Source organism: Diceros bicornis, chromosome 8 (genome assembly GCF_020826845.1).
Source record: "Diceros bicornis minor isolate mBicDic1 chromosome 8, mDicBic1.mat.cur, whole genome shotgun sequence".
In the NCBI taxonomy this organism is placed as follows: Eukaryota; Metazoa; Chordata; class Mammalia; order Perissodactyla; family Rhinocerotidae; genus Diceros; species Diceros bicornis.
Genome location: NC_080747.1, coordinates 4,361,569 through 4,389,036, shown reverse-complemented (window position 1 = coordinate 4,389,036; position 27,468 = coordinate 4,361,569). Strand labels below are relative to the sequence as shown.

Here is a 27,468-nt window from a genome sequence, read left to right as displayed (position 1 = left end):
GGCTGGAGGACAGACCCACAAGCAGCAAGCCTTAGCCGGTGTCTGATGCTGGAGCTGCCAGCTCCGTGGGCCCAGAGTGAGCCCAGACCAGGCCATGCCATGCCCTGACTTACGACCAAGGTTGCTACACAGGGCAGCGAGGGAAGGAGGACGTTCAGTAGTGGGAGCAGGCACAAGTGGGGATCCCTAGGGGGGAACGGAAACCTGACTCTGGCTCACACCTAATACAGAAGCCAGGGAGAGCACACCATCCTCTAGAGTTCAAGCGATGGGGCCTTCAGGGCAGGGAGATATTCCTACAGCTTCCTGGGGTGGAGAGTAACAAGACACCAGCGCTCTCCTCCCAGGAGCTGACATTCTAGAGGTGGAGACAGACAATAAATCAACAAAATGCATGTATAACATCAGGGAGCAATATGTACTATGGATAAAAGTCAAGCAGAATTAGAGGCAGAGAGTTATGAGGGAGGGGGCTGTTTCAGCCAGAGTGGCCCAGGATGTTCTCCTCAGTGAGGCAACATTTGAACAAAGCCTAGGATGCAATAGGAGTCTATCCATGTGAGTATCTGGGAAGAACAACACGTGCAAAGGCCCTGAGGTGGGACTCCACCCTCAGGTCACATTTCTTGGGCCATATGGACAGTGCTTAATTCTTTAAGCAATGACATGTGACAACACATATGAGGTATTGTCAACCAGAGAAACTCACCTGAGCCTTGGTGTCCAGAGTTTTTATTGGGGGTCAGTCATGTAGCCTTGTGGCTGACCTTAGTCTCCAGCCCCTCCACAGGTAGAGCTGACCAGCAGACCCAAGACCCCCACCATAAATCATATTGTTAGCATAGACTATCCGGCTGGCCCAAGGCCCCAGGAAACAAAGACCCTCTTAACTGGCAGGACCTTCCAAGGACTTAGAGGTGACCTCCCAGCACCAAACCTTTGGTCAAGGACCAAACCTTTCTTTGGAATGTCCAGGGATTGGACAATGCAGACCTGCTGAGTTAACACTTTCTGCCCAGTGGCCAAACATCTTCTGCTTCTGGGAGGGGTGGGCAGGGAGCAGAGGAGGAGGCAGGCACTGGCTGCATCCCAGGCCGGTCACTGTGCTGGGAGGTCCAACTTTGTCACTTCGTTTTACCCTGATGATGACCCGGGGTGGAAGGCATGTCCCCATTGTATAGAAGGGACGCCTGAAGTTTAGTAAGTTGAGTGACCAGCTCAAGGTCACACAGCCTGTGGTGTCAGCCTGTCACCATGCCCCCTCCACGTGAATGTGACGTGGGCCACGCTGTAGACTGCTCTCTTGGAAGAATGCTTTAACCGTGGTGGCGTCTGCAGGAGATCACTTTGGGAGAAGATGTGGCCCTCCCTAGGGCTTACCACCTGCTTGGCCTAGAAGGGGCCTGGAGTGGTCAGAGAGTTCTGCAGGGCCCGCTCTGCTGTGTGGCCTCGGCTGAGCCGCTCACCTTCTCAGAGCCATTGCCTCGGCTCCCAGGACACCCTCTCCCAGAGCGCCTGGTGCAGTGGGTCAGTGGGGTGTGCCAGGTAGACGTGGAGCTGCCTCCTCTGCAGGTTGACAGACGGACGTGGATGCCTGTCTGTCCTGCCGGCTCCCCAGGGGCTGCAGGGACAGATGCTGCTGCAGCCCACCTGTGCTCTGCAGACATGGGCCTTCATTTACTGTTTGCTTGTAATCTCCAAAAACATTCCCCTGATGCATTTCGAAGAAGCCTGTGGCGCTTGAAGGTGTGAGGGGTTCAGTTCTCGTCTTCTTGACCGTAGGTCATAGTGGGGGGTGATTTGACATCTGCCCTACAGCTGTCTGCCTAAGACAGCCTGGAGTAGCCTGGATAAAGAAACACTGACCTCGGGGCCAGGAGACCTCAGTCAGAGTCACCCCCTCAGCCGCTCAGCTGCTGTGTGACCTCGAGTGAGTGACTGCCCTTCTCTGGGCCTGTGTCCTTTGCATGAGAGGGGTATGGGGGAGGCCCGGAGATCTCGAGGGCCCTCTTGGCTCTCACAGTGGGGCTGGGTGCTGAGAGCTCATGTGGGGGCGTCAGCAATAGTGTCTGGGTGAGAATTGTGTCGTTCATTCATTCATTCGTTCATTCATGCACTCATTCAAGCAACAATTACTGGTGCTCAGTTCATGCTTTGGGCCAGAGAGCTGGTCGGACCCAGTCCTGCCCTTCAAGGAGGCTTCAGGTGTATCGAGGGGACAGAAATCCTTTTACGGGAACAGGTGTCACAGGGAGCTGTGGGCGTGCAGAGGAGGAGCGGGGAGGGTCAGGGGCATCTTGTGTCTTGTCTTCTCCTTCTGGAGGCTCTGCCATGAGTCAGGCTCTCCTCTCTGAGCCCCGCTTCCCTCGTATGCAAAATGGGACGCTGACAACACCCACTCCCCGTGTGCTTTCCCAGGCCTGCCCGCTGGCCTGCTGTTGTTGGGATGCTGGCTTTGCCCTGACGGTCTAGGGGCGCATTGGAGGTTGTTCAGAGGGTGATTTGCATGGTTTGGGAGAAGAGGAAACTAGCATAGGCTGAAGGAACAGAGAGAACTTGGGGCCTCTGGCTGGCATCTTCTGCAGGTTTTATAAGCTTGGAAAACACAGGCTATTGTGGGCATGACTGTGGGGAAGTGCTTATTATCCTCCATGGAAGGCTGACAGGGCCCCTGCACAAGTGCTGCGTGTGGGACGAGGATGCTTTCTGGGAGGGCGCATGCCCCCTGGAAGGAACTGGGCCACATGGTCTGCTACCCTCAGCCAAACCGTGAAGGGAAAATTCCCGATTCACGCAGAGCCTCAGCCTTCTTCTCTGGGTGGTCCTGGCTCCCTGTTGAATCTCCCGCCTGCTGCCAAATTTGCAGGTTCAGGTTGGAGAAGTCTCTCCTTGCACACTATCCTGTTTGGGAAGCGGCTGCTGGTGCAGAGTGGGGGCTACGGGTGATGGGGGTGAGGCTGGGCTCAACAGGCTGCTGGGGTTCACGCCCAGCTACTCCACTTCCTACTTCACCTCTCTGTGCCCCAGGCTCCCCCTCTAGAAAATGGGATGGTGATACTGCTCCTTACCTTGTAGGGGTGTCAGGAGGATTAAGCAAGCTTATCCATGCAAAGCGCTTGGTTAGCATGGAACTGGACACATGAGGAAATAATGATGGTGAGTTATTAACATTATTATTGTTATTGCCACCTGATACCACAGAGAAACAAGTCTCAGAGATAGTGACTTACTTGTCTGAGGTCCAAAATCAGAAGAGGATGGAGGCAGCTGCAAGCCCAGATCTCCAGCTTCAACCCAGAGTGGGTGTCGTGGGGCCTCCTGCTGAGCGGTGAGAGGCCAGGGGCCCGGGTAAAACCTGCAGAGGGTGCCAGCCAGAGGCCCAAAGTTCTCTCTGTTCCTTCAGCCTACACGAGTTACCTCTTCTCCCAAACCATCAAATCACCCTCTGAGCAACCTCCAATGCGCCCCTAGACCTTCAGGATAAAGCCAGCGTCCCAACAACAGCAGGCCAGCGGTCAGGCCAGGAGCAGGTGTGGGGGGCGTGTCTTTAAGGACATTGGGAATGGAAATCTGTAGGTCACTGACTTAACTATTCAGTTTTGTCATTGAATCAACCTTTGTTTTGTATTCCATGAACTTTTTGCCATTAAAAAATGTCAACCAGGTAATCCCAACCTCACAATTTAAAGTATTTCTTTGATGTTTACTGAAATGGGGAGCTGTTTGTGTTCATCGTGTCTTATTTCCTACTTAGCTTTTGTACTTTGTGTTGGAATACTCAACATTTTAAAATAGAATTCCCTTCCCCATTGCCCAGATCTCATCTGCTGATGTCTCTTTATATTTTTTCCTCTTGTTTAAAATGTTCAATATATCATTCGGCCTGCCTTTAGCAGAAACTGGATATAGAAAACAGTTACTCAAAAAATCAATTGAGAGTGTCAGATTCTATAATCTGGGAACAGGCATATAAAAATGTTATCATTTTGTGCCAGGACCCCCTAAGAATAAATGAGGATGCTTGTTTTTTTTTGTTTTTTTTTTTTTTCTTTTGTGAGGAGATCAGCCCTGAGCTAACATCCGCCAATCCTCCTCTTTTTTTGCTGAGGAAGACGGCCCTGGGCTAACATCCGTGCCTATCCTCCTCCACTTTATATGGGACGCCACCACAGCATGGCTTACTGAGCAGTGTGTCGGTGCGCGCCCGGGATCCGAACCAGCGAACCCCGGGCCACCGCAGCGGAGCGCGCGCACTCAACCGCTTGCGCCACCGGGCCGGCCCCAGGATGCTTGTTTTTAAAATATTGAGTTGTAAGAGTTTCTCAGATCTAAGAATACATTTTTTAAAAGTCAGACAGAAGCTTAGAGCTTCACAGAGGAGCCCGGCTCCTGGGACTTAACCATAGGGAATAATACAGGATGTGTTAAAGTAACGAAAGTGTTGTTTACGAAGGGCAGGGGGCCCTGTAATAGCAATAGACAGAAAAAAGTGAATTTCCAAAATGCACAGCACATGGTAGGCACTCGCTGTTTGTAGAAAGGCTTAAAAAAAAGTTGAGCCTCACAAATGGCCCATCCATAATGCCACAAGCACTGGATGGAATATTACACAGCAAGCAGGAAACGCCAACCATTCAGTGATAAAATCAGAACAAAATTCGTGCACGTGTTGTAACTGCAACACTATCAGTATGTTCACATATGAACAGGGCTGGACGGGGACAGAGGAAGAACGGGACCCAGCTGATGGTTGAAGGAGAAGCCTCTTCTTGTCAATGTTGCAGCTGTTAGCGGTTCTTGTTCTAATATTTTTCAATGATTCCAAGGAGAGTTGAGGATATGTTGGCATATCAGGAAGGATATTTTATTGTATGGGGATTTCTACATTTCAGGAATTTTCCTAAGGATAGATTCCAGGCCTGACCTGGCCCAGCCCCCTAATAGCTTTGAGGCCAGGCCTCGGCTCTGACCTTGTAGGTCACACACCCCCCACCTCAGGCTTTCTTCCAGTTCCCCTGCCCAGTCCACTCCTGCCGGGAATTCCCAGCCACCCTCTTCCCAGCGAGGCAGCTGCTGGACGGGGCAGCTCTGCAGAGCTGCGTTATCTGGTCGGCAGCGAGTCTATTTGTGTTATTATTTGTCTTATTCTGTTTGGGTACTTCCTATTTGAAATGACACTTCTGGGCTATAGAGGGGCCTGGCATCCTCCCAGATTGGCTGCTTCCCCGGGAGAGCATGTGCATCTCTGTGCTTCACCCTGGGCAGCGGGAGAAGGAAGTTGCACGTGGGCAGGGCCCGTTCCTGGGCAGTGACTGGCCTGTCTCATATGTAGGAGGCGCTTGTGTGTGCTTCCCGACAAAATCCAAAGCGACGTGCGCTGCTTCCCCCTGCACCTCCACACCCCGCCAGGACAGGATCGCCAGAGACTCACCTCCACCTGGGAGTAAACCCAGCCTGGCCCCGCCAGACCCCCGTCAGATACAATTTCCCAATTAACCCAAAGCCACAGCTGTGTCCTGGCTGGTCCCTGGGTTCCTTCGCAGTGAGCTACAGCAGGGTGTCAGATGCAGCGGTGGGCTCTGGCCTGCAGCCTGAGGAAGCGCTGGGGTAATTGACACCTCCCCTCCCTGCACCTGCTGGCCGGCGGGCATGGGAGGGGTCAGCTCAGTCACCCACCGTGGCCCGTGGCAGTGTGCTGGCTGAGAGCTTGCAGAGCGACTGACAACCAGGACCTCTGCTGGAGGTTGCTAAGGGCCCGTGTTCCAAGGGGACCAGCAGGCAGCTCTGCCCACGCCAGGTGAGCCCTGCCCCTGCCAGGAGAGTGACCAGGGACACTTCCAGGGACACGGGCCTTATGTAGCCCTGATGGTTATAAGCCAGTTCTAAAGACCCCACCAGCTGGGAAAAGAGCCGTCGCCCAGGTCCCACCTAGCGTCATTTGAAAACCTCCAGAAATAAAACCAGCTGGAACCACGGTGTGCCCTTGCTCTCCATAGAGCTGGAAGCCGGTAGAAGGTCCACAGCTTAGAACCCGTGTCCGATACAGTCTCGCTGCGTCCTTTATGATCCCAGGCAAGTGACTTCACCTGCTTGCACGTCAGTCTCCTCGTTGGCTCAGCGAGAGTCCTTGGTTGGAATGGAGATTGGATGAGGTAACCCACAAACTGTCCTTACGTTGAGCCTGAAGGAGCCTGGGCACAGGCAGCCCGGTCGGGGCTGAGGCTGCTGTGTGTTATTTGTGTCAGCCCTGGGCCCCTTGTCTACAGCTCTGGGCCTTGGCCACTCTGTCGCCTCTGCCTAGAACTTGGGCCTTTTTCCTTCATTGGTGCTGCAGTGAGCAACCAGCTTCCCAGACAAGATCTCAGGTCGCTTCCGGAACCTCCCTCCACCTTCTGTCCCATGCCCTCTTCCTTCTCCTTTCCCACTCAGCTTCTGCCAGCTACTCTGAGAGGCTCCCCAGATGCCCCAGGCATACCAGGGGCTTCTCCTTTGATGCTCAAGTATTACCTTCCCCAGGCCCCATGGGAGCTCCTGGAACCTTCCCCAGGCCCCATGAGAGCTCCCAGCACCTTCCCCGAGGCCACATGAGAGCTCCTAGAACCTTCTGCAGACTCCATGGGAGCTCCTAGCTCCTTCCCCAGGCTCTGAGCTCCTAGAACTTTCCATAGGCTCTGAGCTCCTAGCATCCTCCTCAGAGTAAAGGAGATGCAATTGGCCAGGAGCCAGCATGAGCAGGAGCATCCTGTGATCCACCTTGCAGTATGATCTGGTCACAGCTCGTGTACCAATTTCTGTCCCGACGGTGTTGGGAGAGCTGCAGGCGGGGATACTGGGGCAGTTGCTGGGACCAGCCCTGCCTGGCCCAGCTTCTTCTAGAAAGATCTGCAGTGAGCTTCAGCAGGTAGCGCCAGTGGGTGCAGAACATCCACACAGCCACAGCAGGGAGGCTAGAAACCACACATGGAAGAGCTGGGTGAGAGTGAGGCTCCTGGGATGGACTTGGAGAGGTGGGCACCAGTGCTGTGGTGGCCGTGGGGCCACTGCCCGCTGTGAGTTCATGGGGACACTGCTCACTGTGAGTCCCTCTTGGCTCGCTGGGAAGACCACCTGGGCTGATTTAAGATGGGGCTTGGGTTAAGCAGCAGCCCTAAGCCGGCGTGAAAACTCCCAGGTGATAATAACGGGGCTCCCTGAGTTGGGATGGGCTGTGGTCAGTGTCCAGTTGCTGACATGTTAGAGAGTGTTGGTTGCCCTCCAGACTCTGCAGGAGTGAGCGATGGAGTCAGAAAGTCCAGACCCACCTCCCACCTGCCGTGCCACCCACCTCCACAGACATTGATGCACTGCTCGGGGGACAGCCTGCAGTAGAGCAGAAAAGACTGACTTGGAACCCAACAGCCTGGGCTTAAAACGAATTTTCTGTAGTTGTGGTGTGATCCTGAGCAAGTCACTTAATACTCCTTGAGCCTCAGTTTCCTCATCTGTCAAATGGGAAGGCAAACTCCTGTTCAAATGTGGTCGTCCTGGCTCAGTAAGTCCATGCTCTCCTCCCTGAGCATGGCGTCCAGAGCGTGGTGGGCACGAGTTTTATTAATCCCCCCCAGGCCTTTCACGTTGGAGGGAGAGTGCTGTCTCAGATCCCATCCCAGTTGCTGCAAGGTATTGGGGTTACTGGCCTGGCATCCTCCACCACTGCCATCGTGTGTGCCCTTGAGGGCAAGGCTGTGATCTCTTGCCTCAGCTCACCCACCTAGCTGGCGCCCAACTCCCCACTTCACACTCAGAATCTCAAGCCACGTTCCAGAATTTTCTGGAATGACTTGACAGGCCCTAGAAGTGCCCATGCCGCCTTAACTGTCTTTTCCTCGCTGATCCTGAGAGGGTTTATTAGACGGTCCGGACAGCAGATCAAAGCCTCCTCTTTCCGGGTCCCAGGGAGGTGTCAGTTCCTGAGAATCAGAGTGGTCCTCGTGTGATGTGTGCTCAGCACCCGTTCCTTCTCATCTCACATCACAGACGTCGTGTGCAGCTGGAATCCCACCAAACCCTCCCATTTCAGCTGGGAAAACACATCTCTAATGCGCGTCACCTTCTCTGGTGGGAGAGCCCAAGGTGGGCGCCCGGAGACTAGAGTTGGAGTCCCGGCTCTGCCATTGGATCCCTGTAGGACTCGGGACAAGTCCCTTTCCTAGCCGGGCCTCGGTTTCCCCATGTGTAAAGTGCAGATGATAATTCTGACCCCCTGGCGTGGCTACGGGGGTCTCAAGATGCTCTGCAAACAGTCAGGTGCGGAACAAGGGCCAGTCCTCAGAATCGTAGTCATTAGGGCGCATAAGGTGTGTCCACACACAACTGCACCTTGGACCAGAGAGAGGTCCACGCGCAAGCAGTGTGACATCAGCTGTGTCCCCTCAGGCAACACAGCGATGCAGAGACGGTGACGCCTGCCCGGAACCACGGCCCCAGCTCGTGCTTGTTCTCCTCATGGGTATCTGAGGTCTCTGTCATTAGCCCCTGTGACAGATGAAGAAACTGAGTCTCACGGAGGTCCAGGCCTTGCCCAAGGACACGCACTTGCAGGTGGCACCAGCCACGGGTGGGCACCACCTTCACACCTGTGGGGTTTTTAAGGTAGCCAGTGGGAGATGGGTAGGAGACAGGGCTCCTCCACACAAGGGGAGGGGCCGGGAGCTGAATGTATGTCCCTGCCAATGAAATAATTACATAGAGTATGAAAATGGCTTAATTAAATCATTTTTAAAAAGTGAATAAGTACAAACCTTCAGCAATTAAGCAGCCGATCTACAAATAGCAATTTTCCAACTGCGCTGCCTTCCACATTTCTATTTGCCCATTTTTAGAGTCTGGCTTTTTGTTTTTAATTTGAATAAATGTAGATTGGAATGATGGCTCTCTGAGTTGCTGGATGCAGTTAGAAGCACTTACAGATGGTGAGGATACTGAGTCTGGGGAAGGGCAGGGGCGGGGTTGGGGTGGGGGAGCCCGGCCCAGAGGAGCTGCTCAGTGAGCACTGCTCTCCTCCTCCGTCCTCCCTCCTCCCTCCTTCCCTTCCTCCCTCCCTTCCATCCTTCCCTCTGGACACACTGACCTCTCACAGGAATGTTGACCCTGTCCTGAGATGAGGGGGGAGTTTCTCCCCAGCAGGCAGGGTCAGGGGTCGCTTATTGGTGCTGGTGCTTAGACATGATCAAGTCCAATCTTCACATTTTCCACGGGAAACTGTTGCCCAGAGAGGGAAACCTGCTCACCCGAGGTCACTCAGCCTCGGGGTCTGGTACCCGGAGCACCTCCATGGGAGTACAACAAGCATTTATTGAGTGCTGGCTGTGTGCCTGGGCTGTGGATTCTTGGATGCCCTTGGAGACCGCTGTCCTCACTCCGACCAGGTGATCTGTACCAGCTTCAGGAGGGGGCGGCGTTAGACTCAGGGTTGGTACCCTGGGCTGTGGGGAGGTGTAAACAAGAATCAGGAGTGTAAGGCGTCTAATTCAGAGTCAGTCTTGTATAGAACAGGTGCTCAATAAATGCAGTGGCCTGTATTGGGTTGAAGAGGGTCCCCCCCAAATCTGTGTCCACAAGAACCTCAGAATGTGACCTTTTGGATATAGGGTCTTTGCAGATGTAATTAGTTAAGGATTGAGATGAAATCATTCTGGATTTAGGGTGGGCCCTAAATCCGATGATTGGTGTCCTTACAAGAAGACAGACACCCAGACACACAGGGAGGCGGCTACGTGACAACGGAGGCAGAGATTGGGGAGATGCGGCCGTAGCCCAGGGACGCCTGGAGCCACCTGGGGCTGGAAGAGGCAGGAGGGAGCCTGCCCTAGAGCCTCAGAGGGAGCAGGGTCCTGCCGACCCCTTGATTTAGACTCCTGGCCGCCAGGACTGGGAGAGAGTGAATTCCTGTGGTTTGAAGCCCCCAGTTTGCAGTATTTGCTGTGGCTGCCCTGGGAACCTGACTTAGGTCTCCACCCTTGCTCCGTCCAGCCTTGATTTCTCCCCTCCAGGCAGGAGCATCACCTTGTCTGCTGGAGTCCTGTTGCTTGCACAGCACTGAAGGTACACAGGAGATGGTCAACGGGTTTTTCACTGTTCTTTGGAGGAGGGAGATTTGGAGTTTAAAGTAAGGGTAGCTGAGCAGCGCGGCTGCTGTTATTCTTTCCGCAGGAAAGACCTCACTGAACCTCTTTCTCTCTCCTCAAGCGGGTTTTCCGGGGTCCTTCTCACCCCCTCCCACCTCCCTCGGCGTCCGTGCCCACGAGTCCAGGCCGGAGCCGCCCGCTGGAATGGGTTCCGTCCCCTGCCTCCGCTGCCTGCCGGCTCCAGGCGTTCTCAGCGCAGTGCGAGGGCTGACCTCTCACGGAGTCTCAGGCTTGGTGAGTGCACGACAGAGATAACCGTCCTCCCGGGGAAGACAGGACCGTCCGTCACCGGGCACCTCGTGTGTCCCCCGGCACTGCTGGTTTGCAGCAGAAACATCATACATTCTGAAGAGCGGGGTGCCCACCTTGGTCCCTCCCTCAGTCACACAGGGAGGGGAATAAATCTTCATGATACAGACACTGTCACTGCTAGACTTATTCATTTATTTGAATTTATTTGAGAAACAGTGGCTGAGGAAATAATGAGATGAAACATAGACATTTGAGTGGCCCACCTGGAAAACAAGGTCTGGACAAGAAGTTTCCGTGAGAACCGGCCTTGGAGAGCCAGCTCCCGAAGCACGCCTCGCAAAGGATGCTGGGAGGCCAGGTACCAGGCAGAGAAAGTGCAGGTTAAGGGTGCGTGGCCAGCCTCATCCATTGATGGGGACCTCAGGGACCCCTGATTCCAACCCTCTCATGCCTCAGAGGGGAAACCGAGGCCCTCACCCTGCGTGTGTGCCCAGGGAGCTCAGCACCTCAGTAGCAGGGCCCCAGCTCCGAGCAAGCTTGACTCATGGTTCCTCTGGGCCTCGCAGGGTCATGTGGCTCTTCTGACTGCTGCCAGGCGAGCCGTTGACACTGGGGAGACATGCCACTATGAAGGCACCCGTCTCCAAGCCCCGCCTTGTCCCGCAGGCTTAGTGGGTGCTGGACAAGTGCACTTCACTGAGGGGCTGCCCTGCCTCCCAACCCAACCTTCTACCTCCCCAAGCTGTGCCCCACCTGAGTAGCATCACCCTGTCCTCAGCGTCACTTGGTGTCACCCTCCCTCTCCTCCCTTAGCCCAACCCCTCGCCCATCCCCAAGTCTCTCCCATTCCACCTGCCATGCGTGTGTTCTGCACCTCCTTCCAGTTCCTCCCCACTGCCACCCCTCTCTGCCTCAGTCACCTGTCCCACCAGCAGTCACAGCAGTTTCCTAAAATAGCAGCAATGACAAGCTCCTACAGCATGTGCTTTGACCCCAGCACCATTAACAGTTCATACATCACTCAGCTGATCCGCTGAGATGGCACTTGCCGGGTGGGGACACAGACCTGTCCCCGCGGGGCCTGCTTACAGCTTTCAGAGGCTGCCCGTGGCCTCAGCCTGTGTCCAGACCAGCGAGTCCATGAGAAATGGGATACGAGCCACGTGTGGAGTTTCAAATGTACGTTAAAAAGTGAAAAGAAACGGTTGATATGAAAAGACCTGGAGGAAATTTAAACGTATATTACTAAGTGACAGAGGCCAGTCTGAGAAGGCTACATTCTGTACGCTTCCAATACATGGCATTCTGGAAAAGGCCAAAGTATGGAGAGAGTGAAAAGGTCAGTGGTTATGGCAGGGGGATGAGGGGAGGGAGGGATGAGTCGGTGGAGCACAGAGGATTTTTAGGGAGTGAAACTAGTCTGTATGACACTGTAACGCTGGATACGTCATTATACATTTGTCTAAACCCACAGAATGTGCAACACCAGGAGTGAACCCTAATGTAAACCATGGACTCTGGGTGGTAATGACGTGTGAATGCAGGTTCATCAGTGGTGACAAATGTACCATCTGGTGGGGGATACAGACAGTGGGGAGGCTGTGCGTGTGTGGGGGCAGGGTGTCTATGGGAACTCTCTGTACCTTCCTCTCAATTCTTCTGTGAACCTAAAACTGCTCTAAAAAAATAACTATTAATTAAAAAAAGAAACAGGTGAAATTAATCTTAATAATAGATTTTATTTAACTCAGTGTATCCAAAATATTGTGTCAACATGTAACCAATATAAAATTATAATGAAGCACCTTCGTTCTTTTTTATGTGCTAAGTCTTTGAACTCAGCGTAGACTTGACACTTACAGTGCGTCTCAATTCGGATGAATTCGCCACATTCCGAGTGCCCCGCAGCCTCCCGTGGCGAGTGGTGCCGTGTCACAGAGCAGTCAGGATCTCTCTGTGGCTCCGGGGACCGCTCACGCCCCGCCCCTGGCCACCTCTTCCCCTCTGGCCCTGCCGTCTCCCTCACAGCCTCCTGCGGCCCCTCCTGCTCCCCTCTGCTCCAGCCGTGCCTCGGACCTGGCTCAAATGCCCCTCTGTGGAAGGCAGAAAAACGCCCCCCAGAGGTGTCACATCCTAGTTCCCAGAGCCCGTGAATATGTCACCTTACAAGGCAAAGGGGACTTTGCAGATGTGATTAAGTGAGGGCTCTTGAGATGGGGAGATGATCCTGGATTATCTGTGTGGGCCCCTCGTAATCAGAAGGGTCCTTCCAGGAGGGAGCTAGAGGGAGATTTGACCACAGACGAAGGAGATGCGATGATGGAAGCAGAGATTGGAGGGATGCACTTCGAAGATGGAGGAAGGAGCCACCAGCCAAGGAATGCAGGAGGCCGCTAGAAGCTGGAAAAGACCAGGAAATGGATTTTTCCTAGAGCTTCCAGGAGGTGCAGACACCTTGATTTTAGCCCGTAAGACCCATTTCAGCTTTTGACCTCCAGAACCGTATGATAGTAGATTTATCTCATTTTAAGCTACTAAGTTTTCACAGCAGCCACAGGAAATGAAGACACCACTCCTTGACAAAGCCTGCCCAGCCAGCATCAGCCTCCCTCTCCTCTGAGCCTGTAACCCGCTGGGACCCCCATGGACAGTGGGAGATGAAGAGGGCCTGGATGAAGGGGGGATGGAGATGCTGGGATGGAATGTAAATGATTTAGTTGGAAGAGTCAGCAAGAGGGGGTGACGGATTAGGTGGGCAGCAGGGGCAGCTTGGGGGCTGGGGGAGCTGAGGAAATCCCCCTTAGAGTCTCCACAACTCTCTGGACATGTCCCTTGGTGTCACTGCTTACCTGGAATTATCTGTCTGCTTGGTCTGTCTCACCAGCCAGGCTGTCATCCCCACGGGCAGGACAGTGTCTGTCCTGCTCACCATGGAGTCCCCACCCTCTGCGAAGTGACTGGCTCGTAGAAGGTCCTAAGTAAACATACATGGCAGGAAAGAATTTGAACAAAGGAAGAAACTTGAACACCCAGCCCTCAGTGTGGGGCTTAAAGCATAAAAGAGCTGAACAAATATTGAATGAAGGAGTGAATGAGTGAATGCACTGATGTCCCCAGTCTCCGGCAGAAGGCCTGGAACTTGGGGCAAATGGATATTTGAGGGGCTGGATTTGCATTGTTCTGCAGGGTGAGGAGTTTCAGACACCTTGATGGCTGGTAAGGCAGTGGCAGGACTTTGGTTTAAACAGATCCCCCTTTCCTGTCATGAGAGGAGAAGGGAGGGCCATCCCGTCCTCAGGGCCTTTGCACATGCTGTTCCTTCTAACTAGAAGGCTGTATTAGTTTCCCAGGGCTGCCACAACAAAGGACCACAAACTGGCTGTCTTAAAACAATGGAAATTTATTGTCCACAGTCTGGAGGCTGGAAGTTCAGGGTCAAAGTGTAGGTAGGGTTGGTTCCTCCTAGAGGCTCTGAGGGAGACACTCTTCCGGCCTCTCTCCTAGCGTCTGGTCGGGGCTGGCAATCCTTAGCAGCTCTTGTTTGTCTCCATTATCATATGGCATTTTCCCTGTGTCTGTGTCCAAATTTCCCTCTTCCATGGCACCAGTCAGTGGATTAGGGCCGCCCTACTCCAGTACGACCTCATCTTAATTTAATGACATCTGCAAAAACTATTTGCAAATAAGGTCACATTCTCAGGTTCTGGGTGGACATGAATTTGGGGGGACATTACTCAACCCAGTACAAATGGCTTCCCCGAGCCAGGCACAAAGCACTCTCTCTTCCTTCCCGTCTCTGCCCAAATGTCCCTGTGTCCCAGGGGCCTTCGCTGCCGCTCTCTCTGAGACAGCAGGTCCCACTGCCACTTCCAGCCTCTACACTGTTTCTTCTTCTTCCCTGCCCTGTCGCACCTGACGCCGTTCCATTTTTGCCCACTTGTTTATCCCTCTCCTCCCCTTGCCCCGCTGGAACATGGGCTCCCGGGCAGCAGGGCCTCGGTCGACGTGCTCCCTGCTGCAGGCCCACACCCGTAGGTGCCCTTGAGTGCGCAGGCTCCTCTGGCCACGGGGGGCAGGGAGGAGGCGGGATCCTGGCGAGGCACGCTGGGCGAGGCAGCGGGTGTCTGGAGATGGAGGGGAGGGGTGGATTGCGAGGTGTCTGGGAGGCAGAATCAATCTGCAGGTTTTAGACACATGTGGCTTGTGGGATGGGCGGGAGGTCTTCCACGCGTCAAGCTGGTAAACACAGCCATTTGTTTCTGAGGGGCTCTGGAATTTCCTGGGGCTCCGGATCGATCCTCTGCTAACGGGCCTCTGGCTCCCTCTTTCCCAAAGAAAATCAATTCTCTGCGGTTTAGAGAATAAGTGCTTCCCTAATTATACTTCTGGGGGCTTCTTTGTTCTCTCCAGGGGGTCCTCCCCAGGGAGGCCAAGGGCACTCAGAGGCCCAGAGGATCCTCTCCTGCCACCTGGGGAGGGGCTGGCCCCTGCTGGACTCCCCTGGGAGCCAGGGGCGGGGGCTGCTCTCTGTCCTGGCCTGGGAGGGACCTTGTGACCCTGAGGCCTGGGAGGGAGCAGACCTCTTCAGACTTGTGGCAACAGAGCCCCAAGGCCATAAACACCACCCTGGAGCTCAGCGCCCTCCAGGCAGGGCTCAGGCCAAAAGATAGAAAGTGATAAGACTGATGGACAGGCCCCCAGGGGCGCCCCTCCCTGGCACCCCCCCCACCCTGCACACTTTCCCCCGCCCCGGCCCAGCACGGCAGAAGCATGGTAGCCCAGGGCCCACTCCTGCTCCTGTCCCCACCTTGGGTCTGCGTTTCTTCGCTGTAGGAAGAGGAGGAAGATGCAGGAGAGCCCCGAACCCGAACATCACTGGAGCTCCGCACTTCAGATTTGGGATGGGAAGTGCTGCCCCGAGGACCTGCCGTCCCTCCGGCTCGCAGCCGGAGCACTCTGCAATCACAGCACACTTTCACGGGGTGATAATAGGGAGCGCTGGTTTCAGGGTCACCGGGACGTTAAGCTTCACGTGGAGTTAATTTCACGTCTGGTGTGCCCGTTGCTTCCAAACAGCAGATGTGGAATGGCCCTGATGACTCCTCTCCTTGCTGCTGGGCTGGGTTAGAGCTCAGAGAGCTCTCAGAGATTCTCGCCTGCACCTCCTTATAGACAAGGAGACGGGCCCCAGGCAGGGAGGGGCCGGCCCGCGGTGGCGCTGAGCGGTGAGCTGGCCTCCCAGTGCCGAGCCCGGGTGATGACGCTCACTGGCTGGCGCGGTGCTTGTGGTCCGGGTTCCAGGAGTACCCGAGCTCCGGTACCCTCGTGTCCCTGCAGTCCTGTGGGCGCCCGTGGTCAGGGTGGAGGGTGCGGCTCCCTGGAGGAGCTCAGGGTCCAGACAGGGAAACGGACAGGCAGACACGCCACCGTGGGGCCTGGGCATGGTGGGCGGACGTTCTGTAGAGCAAACAGGACGCCAGCTCTGCGTGGGACGGGCCGGCGTTCACGTCCCGAGTCGGCCACTTGCTGGCTGAGGGATTTCAGGCAGGAAATCCCCTCCGAGCCTCCTCGTCCTCTGGTCATCTGCCAGACGGACGTGGTAACACAGTCCGTCAGGGTTTTGCGAGGAATCAGAGACGGAAGGACCTAGAAGTGCCGGCACGTATGAGGCCCCTCATAAACATGAGACAGAGCTATCATGCAGCTAAAATACACATACAGACAGGGCGGGATGCTGTGGGACACCGAGGAGGGGACTCGGTGGGGAGACTGGCTGGCATTCGCAGTCAGAGGACCTGACTCCACATCCTGGCTCCAGACCTGAGCACGTGCTCGGGTCCCTGAGGGAGCCCCGGTCCCATCCCCTGCCACCTGGGGAGTGCTGCTCCCGGGAGAGGGAGAGGACTACACCCGGGAGTGTCTTGGGGCTGTGCGCCCACACTGGGGTGCGTGGCCTGTGCTGGATACACGTGGGCTCGGTGAACCTGCTCCAGGAGGGGCGTCGCTGACAGCTGTCGTCCTGTCTCCCAGGTCGTCGGACTTCGGGACGTCCTACACCAAGCTCACCCTCCAGCCTGGAGTCACCACCGTCATCGACAACTTCTACATCTGCCCGACCAACAAGAGAAAGGTACGTGCTGCGCGGGCGCCGCCTCTGCACAGCCAGGTTCCGGCTCTGGGTCCCTGGCCACCCAGCACGATATGTTCACTCCCAGCTCTCCCACGTCAACCTTCCCGGTTCCGCCGTTATCCATTTTGATGAATGTGTTTTAAACGACCACCTGGGCCTTTGGAGAAAGGCTCTGAACGCCTATCCCGTGCATTGTCTTCTTCCTGCCCCGGAGGCAGCATCCTTCCTGCAAAGCAGGAGGAGTTGGTGGGCACTGTGGAGTGGAGAAAGAATCCCTCTTTTTGGTTTGAAGTCCTCAGAAGGCAGTGATGAGCAGGCCCGCTCTTCTGCAGGCTTTTTTGTGTATTTGGTTTTGATTTGCCTTTGATTTTTCATGAGCTTTACTTCATTTTCACAGTCTGAGCCTGTCTCCTAACTTTGCTCTCTGCCTGGCTGTGAAATAGGGAATTTTGTCATTTCAAGGCTACCACCACCCTCATCAGGTTCCATGGGAAGACCTGTTTGCAAACCTGTAGTTGCCTCCTGGCCACCTCGGGACCCCAGAACGAGGTCAGAAGGGGTGCCCAGGGCAGAGCCATCCTGCATACTTGGCTCCATCCAGGGAAGCAGCTCAGTGTCACAGAAAGGGACGCAGACAGATCAGGTTCCTCATGGGAAATGGCGTGTAGCCATCTTGCACAGAGGATTGTGACATTGGGGATTAGAACCCAGAGCCTGGTTCTGGCTTGGCACGACGCCGGCCCACAGGCACTGATAGTTGCTGTGCGGACTTTAAAGGAAAGGCTGGAGCAGCGTAGAGCCTGTGAAATCCTCTGTAGACCGGGGGGCATCTTGGAAAGGGAGTTGTCGATGCAGACGGCATGACGGGGAGGGCACTTGAGGGTCTGACGGTTACTTACGCTGACGGCAGAGAACGGGCTCAGGGGAGTCGGTGTGGCGTGCAAGACTGCAGATTCTGCAGGGACCAGGGGCCCGTCGTGGAGAGTAGTGGCCAGGGGACTGAGGCAGGCAGGGCCGCTCTCTGGGCTGTCCCGGAAATCTCAGCGGCACTTTTTAATGGGATGTCATCTTTCTAAAGCGGGTCTTTTTTTCTCCCATTTCCCTGACTTTTGGACAGAATTGGGGTGCAGAGGTGAGGAGGACTGCTGGCGCATGGACATGGGGGACCTTCCCCTGGGGACACCGGTACAGTCTGGAGGGGAAGGACTTGAGAATGCAGGGAGGGAGGGCGGAGGGCTGGTTCTTGCCAGTCCCTGGGGCTTCCTAGACCCCGCCCTGGGGATCCATACGCGTGACCTCACTCCGCCCCACACGGCCAAGGAAGGAGGCGTTATTATCCCGTTTTCCAGGGCAGAAGACTGAGGTAGGGGAGGTGAGACTTCCCCAATCACACAGCTGGTGGTGGGAGGCCTGGATTCGAACCCAGCTCCACGTGGTCCGGAGCTGAGGGTCCTTCCTGTGGAGGAATGAGAGTGAGTGTGAGGGAATTAACCCCCGCCACACACACAGCATCCACACCTCAGCCCCACTGTCCCCGAGCTGTCCCCATCCCGAGTGAGGCTCTGCTCTGCCTCGTCATCACACCAGCCCAGGGTTGGTAAAGAGAAGGAGCTGGAATTGAACCCTCGCTCTGCCGAGAGCTCCGCGCCTTCCGTGAGAGCTGCCCCACCCTCTGAGCCGCAGCGTTCTCTTCTGTGGGGGAGCAAGGAAACGCCCAAGTGGCGACCCCAGCCCAGGGCCTGGGCAGAGCCGCGTGCGCAGAGCGCGGAGGCCCTCATTGTAGGAGACCTGAATGCTGGGAAGGGCAAGGACAGGCATCCTGCCTCCCTGCCCGCTGTCACCGTTCTCCATGGGGTTGCCATGATTCTAGTTCAAGACAAGGGCAGGCCACTGGGGGCCAGTGCTGACCCAGGTGAGGGGCCCCTCATCAACCCCAGACTCCAGCCAGCAGTGGACAGAGGAGGCCGTGCCATCCCCTGATTTCTGTCTGTCCAGCCAGCCTGGTCCTGGTGGCCTTCCCCAGGCTGCTGTTCACGCACACTGTCCCTGTGAGAGGGGTCCCCACCGTCCATCACCAGCTGGGAGGGTCCACGGGTGCCTGGGATGTGATGGTGGCTCCAGGGCCGGCCCCACAGGCCGTGTCCCCCTTAGGCAATAAGAAGGGCAGAGGCAGCGGTGGCAGTCACAGAATTGGGAATTGCCGAGGCTGCGAGGTCAGGAAGGCTTCACGTGGAGGCCGGGTCAGACAGTGGTGAGGACAGACAGACCCTGTTCCTGCCCGAGCATCCTGGACACTGCCTTGGCCTCCTCCAAGCCTCAGTTTCCTGCCTGTAAACGGGGTGGTTGGAAGGGTTAATGAGATGGTGCAGGTAGTGGGCTGGGGCCCTGCAAAGGGGTTTCTACGTGGGGTAGGGGCTTCTGGGCAGAATAAAGGGCACCAGGAGCCTGGCTTCAGTGTGGGCCACGTGGGGACTGGGGGCAGACAGAGTCCTGGGGGACTCTGGACTGGGGCATTCGGCAGGGACAGGGAAGCAGGCAGAGAGACGCCTGTGTCTTTAAAAACAGACAGGACCACCTGATGGGCAATGCCTCTGAGAGGTTATTGGGTAATCTGGACATTTAGTCTGGCAATATCGCTAGGGTAGAAGGCTGGGTGTGGTGGAGCCTGTGCCCAGCACAGGGGCTCCGGGGTGTTAGAGGAATGGAAGGAGTGAATGAATGAATGAATGAATGAGTGAGTGCCACAACAGCGGTAGGTCCTGCTGAATGAATGCTATTGCTGCGTTGCCCACCTGATCCCCAGACTTCCCGTGCACCTGAGAGAAGAGCTGCAGAGGGCCCGGGGGTGCATGGAGAGCCCCGACCCCACCGGGATGGGGCCCGCGTACCTGGAGCTCAGGATCCTTTCTGGGGTTGCTCAGGGCACCCTGCATTTGCAGGGAATCCTGGAGGACAGCGCCTGGGCTGGGGAGCCTTGTCCTCGGTCCAGGTCCACCATGACCCCTGTGAGGGAACATCAGGGAGGTCCCCAGGGGCTCATCTGTAAATGGGGGCAACGACTGAGGGGGCACTTGACAGGGAAGTGCTGACAGCACCTCACTCATAACTGCCACCTACAGTAGAATAAGGGCTCCCAGAGGTGTCCCCTTCCCAATCCCTGGGACCTTATGTGGCAAGAGGGACTTCGCAGATGTGATGAAGTTAAGGGTCTTGAGATGGGGAGATGATCCGGGATTCTCCGGGTGGGCCCCATGTGATCACAGCGTCCTTATAAGAGGGAGGCAGGAGAGTCAGAGTCAGAGGAGATGGAGATGTGACAATGGAAGCAGAGGTTGGACTGATACAAGGAAGGGCCACCAGCTGAGGAGCGCGGGCACCTCTAGAAGCTGGGAAGATGAGGACAAGATTCTCCCTGGCACCTCCAGAAGGAAGCAGCCCTGAGACACCTTGACTTTATACTTCTGGCCTCCACAACTGTGAGAGAATAGGTTTCTGTCATTTTAAGCCACTAAGCTTGTGGTAACTTGTTACGGCAGCCACAGGAGACTCCCACAGGGTCCATTTTGAGGGTGGGCTGGAGGGTGGGGGCCGGAGGAAGGGAGGCAGCTCCTCTCTCCCCACTTGCCATGGCATTGCCCTGCCCCCACATCCACCCTGGCTGGAACCAGCCTCCCCATGGGCCCTCCTACTCCCAACACACCGACCCTGATTCCTGCCGGACCCCAGACAGGGGAGCAAAGTCACAGATGCAGGCAGAGGCCAGGCTTCTGGAATGTTCTGGCCTCTGTCCCTGCTCTGATCTCTCACAGAGCCCCCCCTCCCACACCCCCACCTCAAGACTGAACTGACCCTCCCTCTAGAAGGCCACCCTCTGCAATCTCCCAATTGAAGGTGCCAACAGACCCACCGAGGCATGAACTAGTTGTTTCCAAAGACCCCAAGACTCAAGGCCCAGGGATGCATGGGGGAGAGCAGGGAGGGGGTGAGTGCAGTGCCCTCCACTGTGATGCGTGAGCCGGGGCGGCGGTGGCAGGGCTGAGAGTGCGTCAGACTGGGAAGGCCTGGGACGTGGAAGGATGTCAGGACACGTGTGGGCTGGGCGTGAGGGCAGCCTTGAGGCCGACCCCTTTATTTCTCTTGCTGGATGTCGGGGCTCGGCCTGGGTCTGGCTCCACAGCTCACTAGCTCTGCGACCTCGCACGAGTTCTGAACCAGTGACCAGCGCCAGCCGGGCCCCTGGCCTGCCTTGTGTCTCCGTGTCGAGAGCTCAAGTTCACCATCAGTCACAAGAATAAGGGCGGTTCCTTCTGTAACTAACAGGGCAGGTAACGTTTTAGGTCAACACTCCCAGCGACCTGAGCTTCCCCCCTCTCGAGAAACGAGAGGGGGGAAGCTCCTCTGAAACGCCAGCTCCTCTGTCTGAAGACATAGGACAGGCACTGGGTGGGGCTGGGGACAGATCCTGCTCCCTGGAAGGGCACGACCCACAGGAGGCTCCGAGTGGCCGTGAGTCAGGGAGGCCGAGGCGAGCAGAGGCCCAAGCTCTGGGCTGCACGTTCCACCGCTCACTAGCAGGACCACCGTGGGCAATCTCTGTAGCTCCCCGTGCCTCGGTTTCCTCATCTGTAAAGCAGGGTCCTAAAAGCTGAGTGAGGAGGGAATGACTTGATGCACATGAGCCACTTAGAACAGGGCCTGGGACATGGTGAGGCTGTGTCCCCAGAGCTGTCCCTGTGGTAGAGGCTCACAGTGGGGGGGAGCTTGCTTTGGTTTGGTTTTAAATGCGTTTAGAGGCAGAAAAGCCACTGTTACAGAAAACACTGCTGTGAGACCACGTCACGTGAGGAATGGGGAAGCCCTGGGGGCTGGTGAGGGTGAGGGAGGGCTCGGGGCCATGGGCCGGTCTTCAGACTCCTGAAGGGCGGTCCTGGGGAACAGGTCCTGGGGAGCAGGGTACAGCCTGGGCAGACTGCCGGGCGGAGACCGGATTTATTCAGCCGCATCTCCTGAACCGTGCACAGCCCTGGCACTGAGCCGGTACTCAGGAAATATGCCTGCAGTGGGCTGGGGTGGGGTGGGCCTGACAGGGAAAGAGACTTCAGTTTAACGTACAGCAGACTTGTCCTTCCATCACCGCATGGGTCTGTCCCTCGCTCCTAGTCCCTTGATTCCCGCGTCCCCCTCCAGTGACCACTCACAGTGTGCCAGGCCCTGGGCCAGGACGTCAATCATATTCATTTATTTGAGGGGAGGTGGCGTGACTCGGGGGTTTGCATCATCACTTCCATTATCCAGATGAGAAGACAGACGCTCAGGGAAGCTGGGAGATTCGTCCAAGTTCCCCCAGCTGGTAGGTAGTAAACTGTTCACCGATGCAAATAAATACATTGAGTGTCTCTCTACCTGGCACTGGGCAAGGATTCATACCAGGTCTGCTAGACGCCAGCGCACCCTCTGTCACACCTTGAGCTCACCAGGCACCCCACAGCAGAGTTCCAGGGAGCAGATGGGGCTCCCCAGGTCTGTGGGAACACAGCCCAGCCCACTGTGCTGGAGGTTGGCAATTGGCAGCTCTTTAATGTGCCACCACTGCAATGGGCCCAGTCTGACCACGGCTGAGCTGGGCGGGATCTGACCCGGGCAGATCCTATTTCTTCTCTAAGCCTCAGTTTCCCTATCCGTAAGATGAGGAGGTTGAACTGGAGCTTCTCCAAAGCCCCTCCCAGCCCGGACATTCTGGACTCCCCTGGTCCCCTCCCAGCGGAGGAGCAGCGCCTGGAGAACGAGATGCGTGTGAGCAGGAGCCAGACTCCCCCCATTCCCTACTGTGTGCTTGCTGCTGGGGAGAGTACCCGTCATCCATCTTATAGACAACAGATTGGGATTAAGCACCTACTATGCGCGGGGGTCCGTTGCTGGGCACTGAGGCCTGGAGGTGAACTGGACAAACAACCTCTACCTTCTAGAACCTTTGAGAGTCTGGTGGAGCCCTGAGAAATTGAACCTCTCCTGCTGCATTTTTGTGGGAGGAATAAGAAAAGAGGCCAAAGTCAGATTCCAGGGAGAGGATTTACCCCGGGGTGAGCCTGATCTGGGAAAAGACCGGGCTCTCATTTGCAGGGGTGTCTGCGTGAGCGTGCGCTGGGCAGGTCTACCTCTCCTGTTATCGGTAATGGATAGGTTTTGCAGGAAGATGTGAATACTATTAGGAGTCCATTTAGCAATAATTACAGGCCTAGCAGCACTTTATTGCTTCTTAAGAGACCACTTTGCAACCTGTCTTACAAAATGAATTCCCTTTCATTTTTGTCTCGCCTGCGAGACAAAATCAGAGCTCCTGGCCTGGATGCCCGTGGGCAGGGCATTCTACTATTGTCGTGGCCTCACCCGAGACCCCGGGGCCCCGTGACAGTGCCCACACACCCCCGCAGGCCTTCCGTGCTGCCTGCAGTTCCCACACGTGCTTTGGACTAGAGCACATCTCTGACTTGGCCATGAGAACACCATGCACGGGGAGAGGATGTGAAGGCATGGCCCGGGGGAGCTGGCCGGGCGTGGAATTGCTTTCAAGTGTCATGCTTTATATTAAAAATTCATGTGAAATTTTCATTTTACTCTGTGATACATCAGTGTTGGTTTGAATACTAAAATCTCACACACACACACACACACACACACACACACACACACTCACTCGGGCATGTTTTCAAGAAAAAACCTTTGTCAACCTGCTGACCCAGGAGAATGCTCCTGTTTTAAGCCCCAGGAGCTGCTGGCCCTGCCACCACCCTTGGCCCTCCTGGGTAGATGACTCCTAATTGGAGAAGCACAGGGTTAGGACAAGACCTCCATCAATTCACCTGTTCGTTCATTCTGCTCACTCACCCCAGACGTTTTGAGGAACTGCCATGCGCCAAGCACTCAGGATGGCGAAATGAACCCAACCAAAGTCTTGCCTTCAAGAAGCTCAAGTGCTGCAGAGAGCAAAACATCTTCTTGCAAGAGGCAGTTCTGGTTGTGGTAAAGAACAGCCCGCATCCCCACGGCCCTTTATGAATCAGGCTCCGTACTAGGAGCTTCACGTGTGTTGTCTCCAATCCTTACAACACCCCTGCAGGTAAAGATATGTGTGCCATCTTACAGGTGAGAAGAATAGAGGCCCAGACACCTCCAGTCGCTTCCCCAGGGCCACACGGCCAGGGGGCAGCCAAGCCAGGATTTGCACCCAGGCCCAAGCATCTGACAGAGAACATGCTATGTGGAAGGGGCCGAGGGACAGTGGGGAGAACCGGGCTTTGAGGGGGTTCGGATCCTGGTGCCCCCCCCCCACAGCTCTCTGAGGTGTAAAATGGGGGTTAGATGCAACCATGCGTGACATAGCGCAGGCCCTGGTGGCTAAGATGAAGTGTCGGTGTTATAAGCACCAACGGGGGCGAGTGTCCCCGCCGCACTGGGCCAGGCCCAGTGCATGTGACGTGCAGGACGCACTGCCTGGCACACAGCTGGGACTCTTGAGAGGACCAGACCTGCCCACTGTGTGTCTTTCCCAGGACGTGCTGTTGGATGTGAGCCTGGACCCACGCTCGGGAAAACAAACCCGTCCTCTTCATCACCCCTGGGAGGACACACTCTCTCTCTGTGGTCAGGAAATGGGTTTAAGATGCACATTAACCTTCAGCAGGTGAGCTGACAGGTGCCCACTCCTGGTCTGGGGCTGCTGCAGAGCTGGCCACACCCGCATCTGTGGCCTTCCGAGGTGCAGGGGTGTGGGCACCCTGGTGTGGCACCCTCACACGTGGTACTGGTGCTTGGGGTGCCTCACCAGACCCCAGGACCTGGGCTGGTATGGGGCCGCCACCTACATGAGAAACCCCTCGGGGCAGGCCGCTGGAGTCACCCTCGTGGCGTGGGCTCCACAGATGTAAGGTGAGGCTGGGCACTGGCCACGACCTTTCTCTGGGGTGGGAGGTGGACTGGTCTCGTTGATTTTCATTTCTGCTATTGGTTTTTGACAACCAGGGAGCATTCGTGGTGAAGAACAGCTGCAAATTGAGGTCTTCTCGAATGATACTTTCCAAGCAAGATGCAGGCAGGCCGCCAGCGGGGGTTCCCAGGTCTCTTTGGGAGAGGCAAGCCCTGAGCGGGCTGTTCTCATGGGGGGTGGGCTCGTGGGGTCTCCCGGATGAGATCAGATGTGTTGGGTTGCTTGTCTTTTAAGAAAGTCCTTTTGCTGTGCTGGGGAGTGGACTGAGGGTGAGTCCACTCTCCACCCGTCCATTCATTTATTCAACCATATTTATCTGATGGGCATCTGTGCTTCTCCAGCACCTGTGAGGTGACGTCCAGGTGAGAGATGATGAATCTGCACCTGGGTGGGTGGGGACATGGGGAGGGCAGAGACAGAGTTAGGGGACATTTTGTGATCAGATGATGCCCTCAGCCTTCTGGCATGAGCAGTGGGTGAGTGGGGGTGCCGTTCCATGGGAGGGGTCTCTGGAGAGGCAGCAGACCTCGGGGTGAGGGGAGCGTGAAGCACCCAGGATGGGATACGTGTGTCTACCTGCCTGGGGTAGCCAGGGGCCAAGCCCGGGAGGCCCTCGAGGTGGCCTGGCCGGAGCAGGAAACCACGGTCGGGTCTGCCAGTACAGAAGAGCAGCGTGTGCCTGCGCTGCTCTCATTCCAGGGGGTGGGCTCTCAGAGGGCACTCCCCTCAGCCTGGGACAAGCCCCCCACGCCTCTTTCCTGTTCCAGAGTTCTCTGGTCAGCCATGACACACAAGAGGAGGCAGATGGGGTGGAGTATTGATCCTCCTGCTGGGGGAAGTAGCACCCCCAGCTCTCTGAGAATAAAGCCAGGGCTCCAGACCCCCCTACAGTCCCCCAGCCTCCCCGACGCCAGCTCAGCAGTCAGGTCTGTTACTTACGAGGAGTGGGAGCCCCTGCCCCTGCCTGGTGGGAAGACAGCCGGAGAGGAGCCTGCGGAGGGCTGGGAAGTAGACCCTGGGCTAAATGGGCCTTCTGTCCAATCAGCAGTGTTCTCCACTCCCCTGGAGGGCCAGGCATCATCTCCTCTCCAGGAGAAAAATAGCTCAATTGGGCCTGTCAGTGTACGGAGCTTTGTCTCAGAAACAGAGTGAACCCCTTGAAACTTCAGCCTAATGCATGGAAAATTATTCCCTCTTAAAGCCAGTAGGTTACTGTAGGAGAGAGGAGAGAAAGGGAACAAGCCTAGCTCCTCAGAAAACAAGTCTCCTGGGCCTCTGCCTCTGGAACTAATAAAACATGGAGGGAAAGAGACTGGATTCACTGTCTCCTGAAGACAGTGCAGAATCTAACACCCCAGAGACCACAATGAGAAAGCAAACACAATGTCAAAAGGCCACCCGGCGTCTCGGGGGCCACCCACCCGTGGGGACTCCTGTCCTGTTCCCGCAGTGCTCCCGGGATGATCTGATGAGGCCTGCTACGTGCCAGACACAGTGCTCGGTGCTCTTCACGTGCACGTGTCCGTCCACTGGGGCTGGAGGGAGTCGGGGGGAGAGAGGCCAGGCTGGACGGGGACCTGAGAGCCACAGGGAGCCGCCCTAGGGCACAAGCAGCACCCGAGGCACTGATGAGGCCGCCTTGTTAGAGACCAGAAAACAGAGGCTCACGGAGTGAGGGGCTGGGGTGGCGAGCAGGATCTGCACCCTCGTCTCTGAGGGGCTCACACCTTGCTCCCCACGTCAGCCCGCTCCTCTGTCCTCTGCAGGTCCTGGGAAGCCCCAGTGTTTGCGGGACCTGTCCGCCCTCACTTGATTCATAATTAAGGCCTGGCTGGCTGTCTCCAGGGCAGACCAGGGTGTGCCTCCTCCGTCCAGAACCACCTTTGCCCCATCGCAGCCACCCGGGGAGGTGGGTGGTCACCATCCAGCCGAGCTCAGACACGTTGAGGGGCTTGGTCTTGGTCCCCAGGCTGGCTGATGACAGAGTGGAGGCTCAACCCCGGGCCCACCTCCCTCTCCATTTTGCTTTTTCTCCCCCCACCCCGGCTGCTTGCGGGGGCTTGCTCAGCTGTATCGCCAGCCTGCCCAAAGGGAGGGCCCGGCGCTGAGAGGGCTCCTGGGTCTTCATGTCTGGACCACCCACCTCCCGGCCATCATGGCCTCACCTCAATATTGAATATGTCTCCATCTCAGTGACGGAGCCCTGGCTGCTCGATTCCTGGTAAATAATGAATGGCGCTGTGCTTTGAGCGGGAGAGGAGGAGACAGGTTTATTTTCGTGGTGCCAGAGGACAGCTGAGGGGACCCACGTGTGCAAGGTGACCATGTCACATGGCACCGGTCAGTGTGGCACTGTGTCTTGAGCAGCTGCTGATGGAGGGCAAAGGGACCTGGTGGGGTGACGCTGCCTCCTGGGTGGGGACGCTGACACAAGCCTCCTGAAGAGTGTGGGACCCATTCCTGTCTCCCAGGGCGCTCCTGCTCAGCCTCCCTGTTAAGTAAGAATTGGGATATAAGAAAACTTCTGATAAGCTGTTTGTTGCAGCTTGAACTTTATCCCTCTTCCCTCCAAAGACAAGGACTTAGAAAATAGTGGCAGATGATGCGTTTGTCCCTTGTGCAGTGAGGTCTCCTGTGAAGCTTGAAGGACCACGGCCTGGTAAAAACAGCTTAAATTTGAAAGTGATTTCTGCAGTGGGGGAACCCGATCGCCGAGGAGGCCCTTGATAGGCCAAGAGGACCCCCGAAGAGCCTCTGCCATCTTTTTTTTCTTTTTTTTCTTTTTTGTGCATTGGCATCTGTTTTCTTTCCCATGGCCTCCACCCCAAGGCTACAAAATCCACTCCTGCCCTGTCTGTGTAATCTGGTCTTCTCCAGGCCTTTGTCCGTGGATGGTGCCACATCCCCGTGGGCACACAGGCGGGAACCCAGGCGTG

At 56.2% G+C, this 27,468-nt stretch overlaps 1 protein-coding gene across 1 annotated transcript in view; it reads left to right on the top strand.

Moving 5' to 3' along the window:
- Positions 1 to 27,468, top strand: part of SORCS2 (sortilin related VPS10 domain containing receptor 2) — a 516,528-nt gene that overhangs the window by 313,753 nt on the left and 175,307 nt on the right. The window contains 1 exon segment of the mRNA XM_058546667.1: positions 16,449 to 16,548. Within this exon segment, the coding sequence (XP_058402650.1) occupies positions 16,449 to 16,548 (100 nt within the window).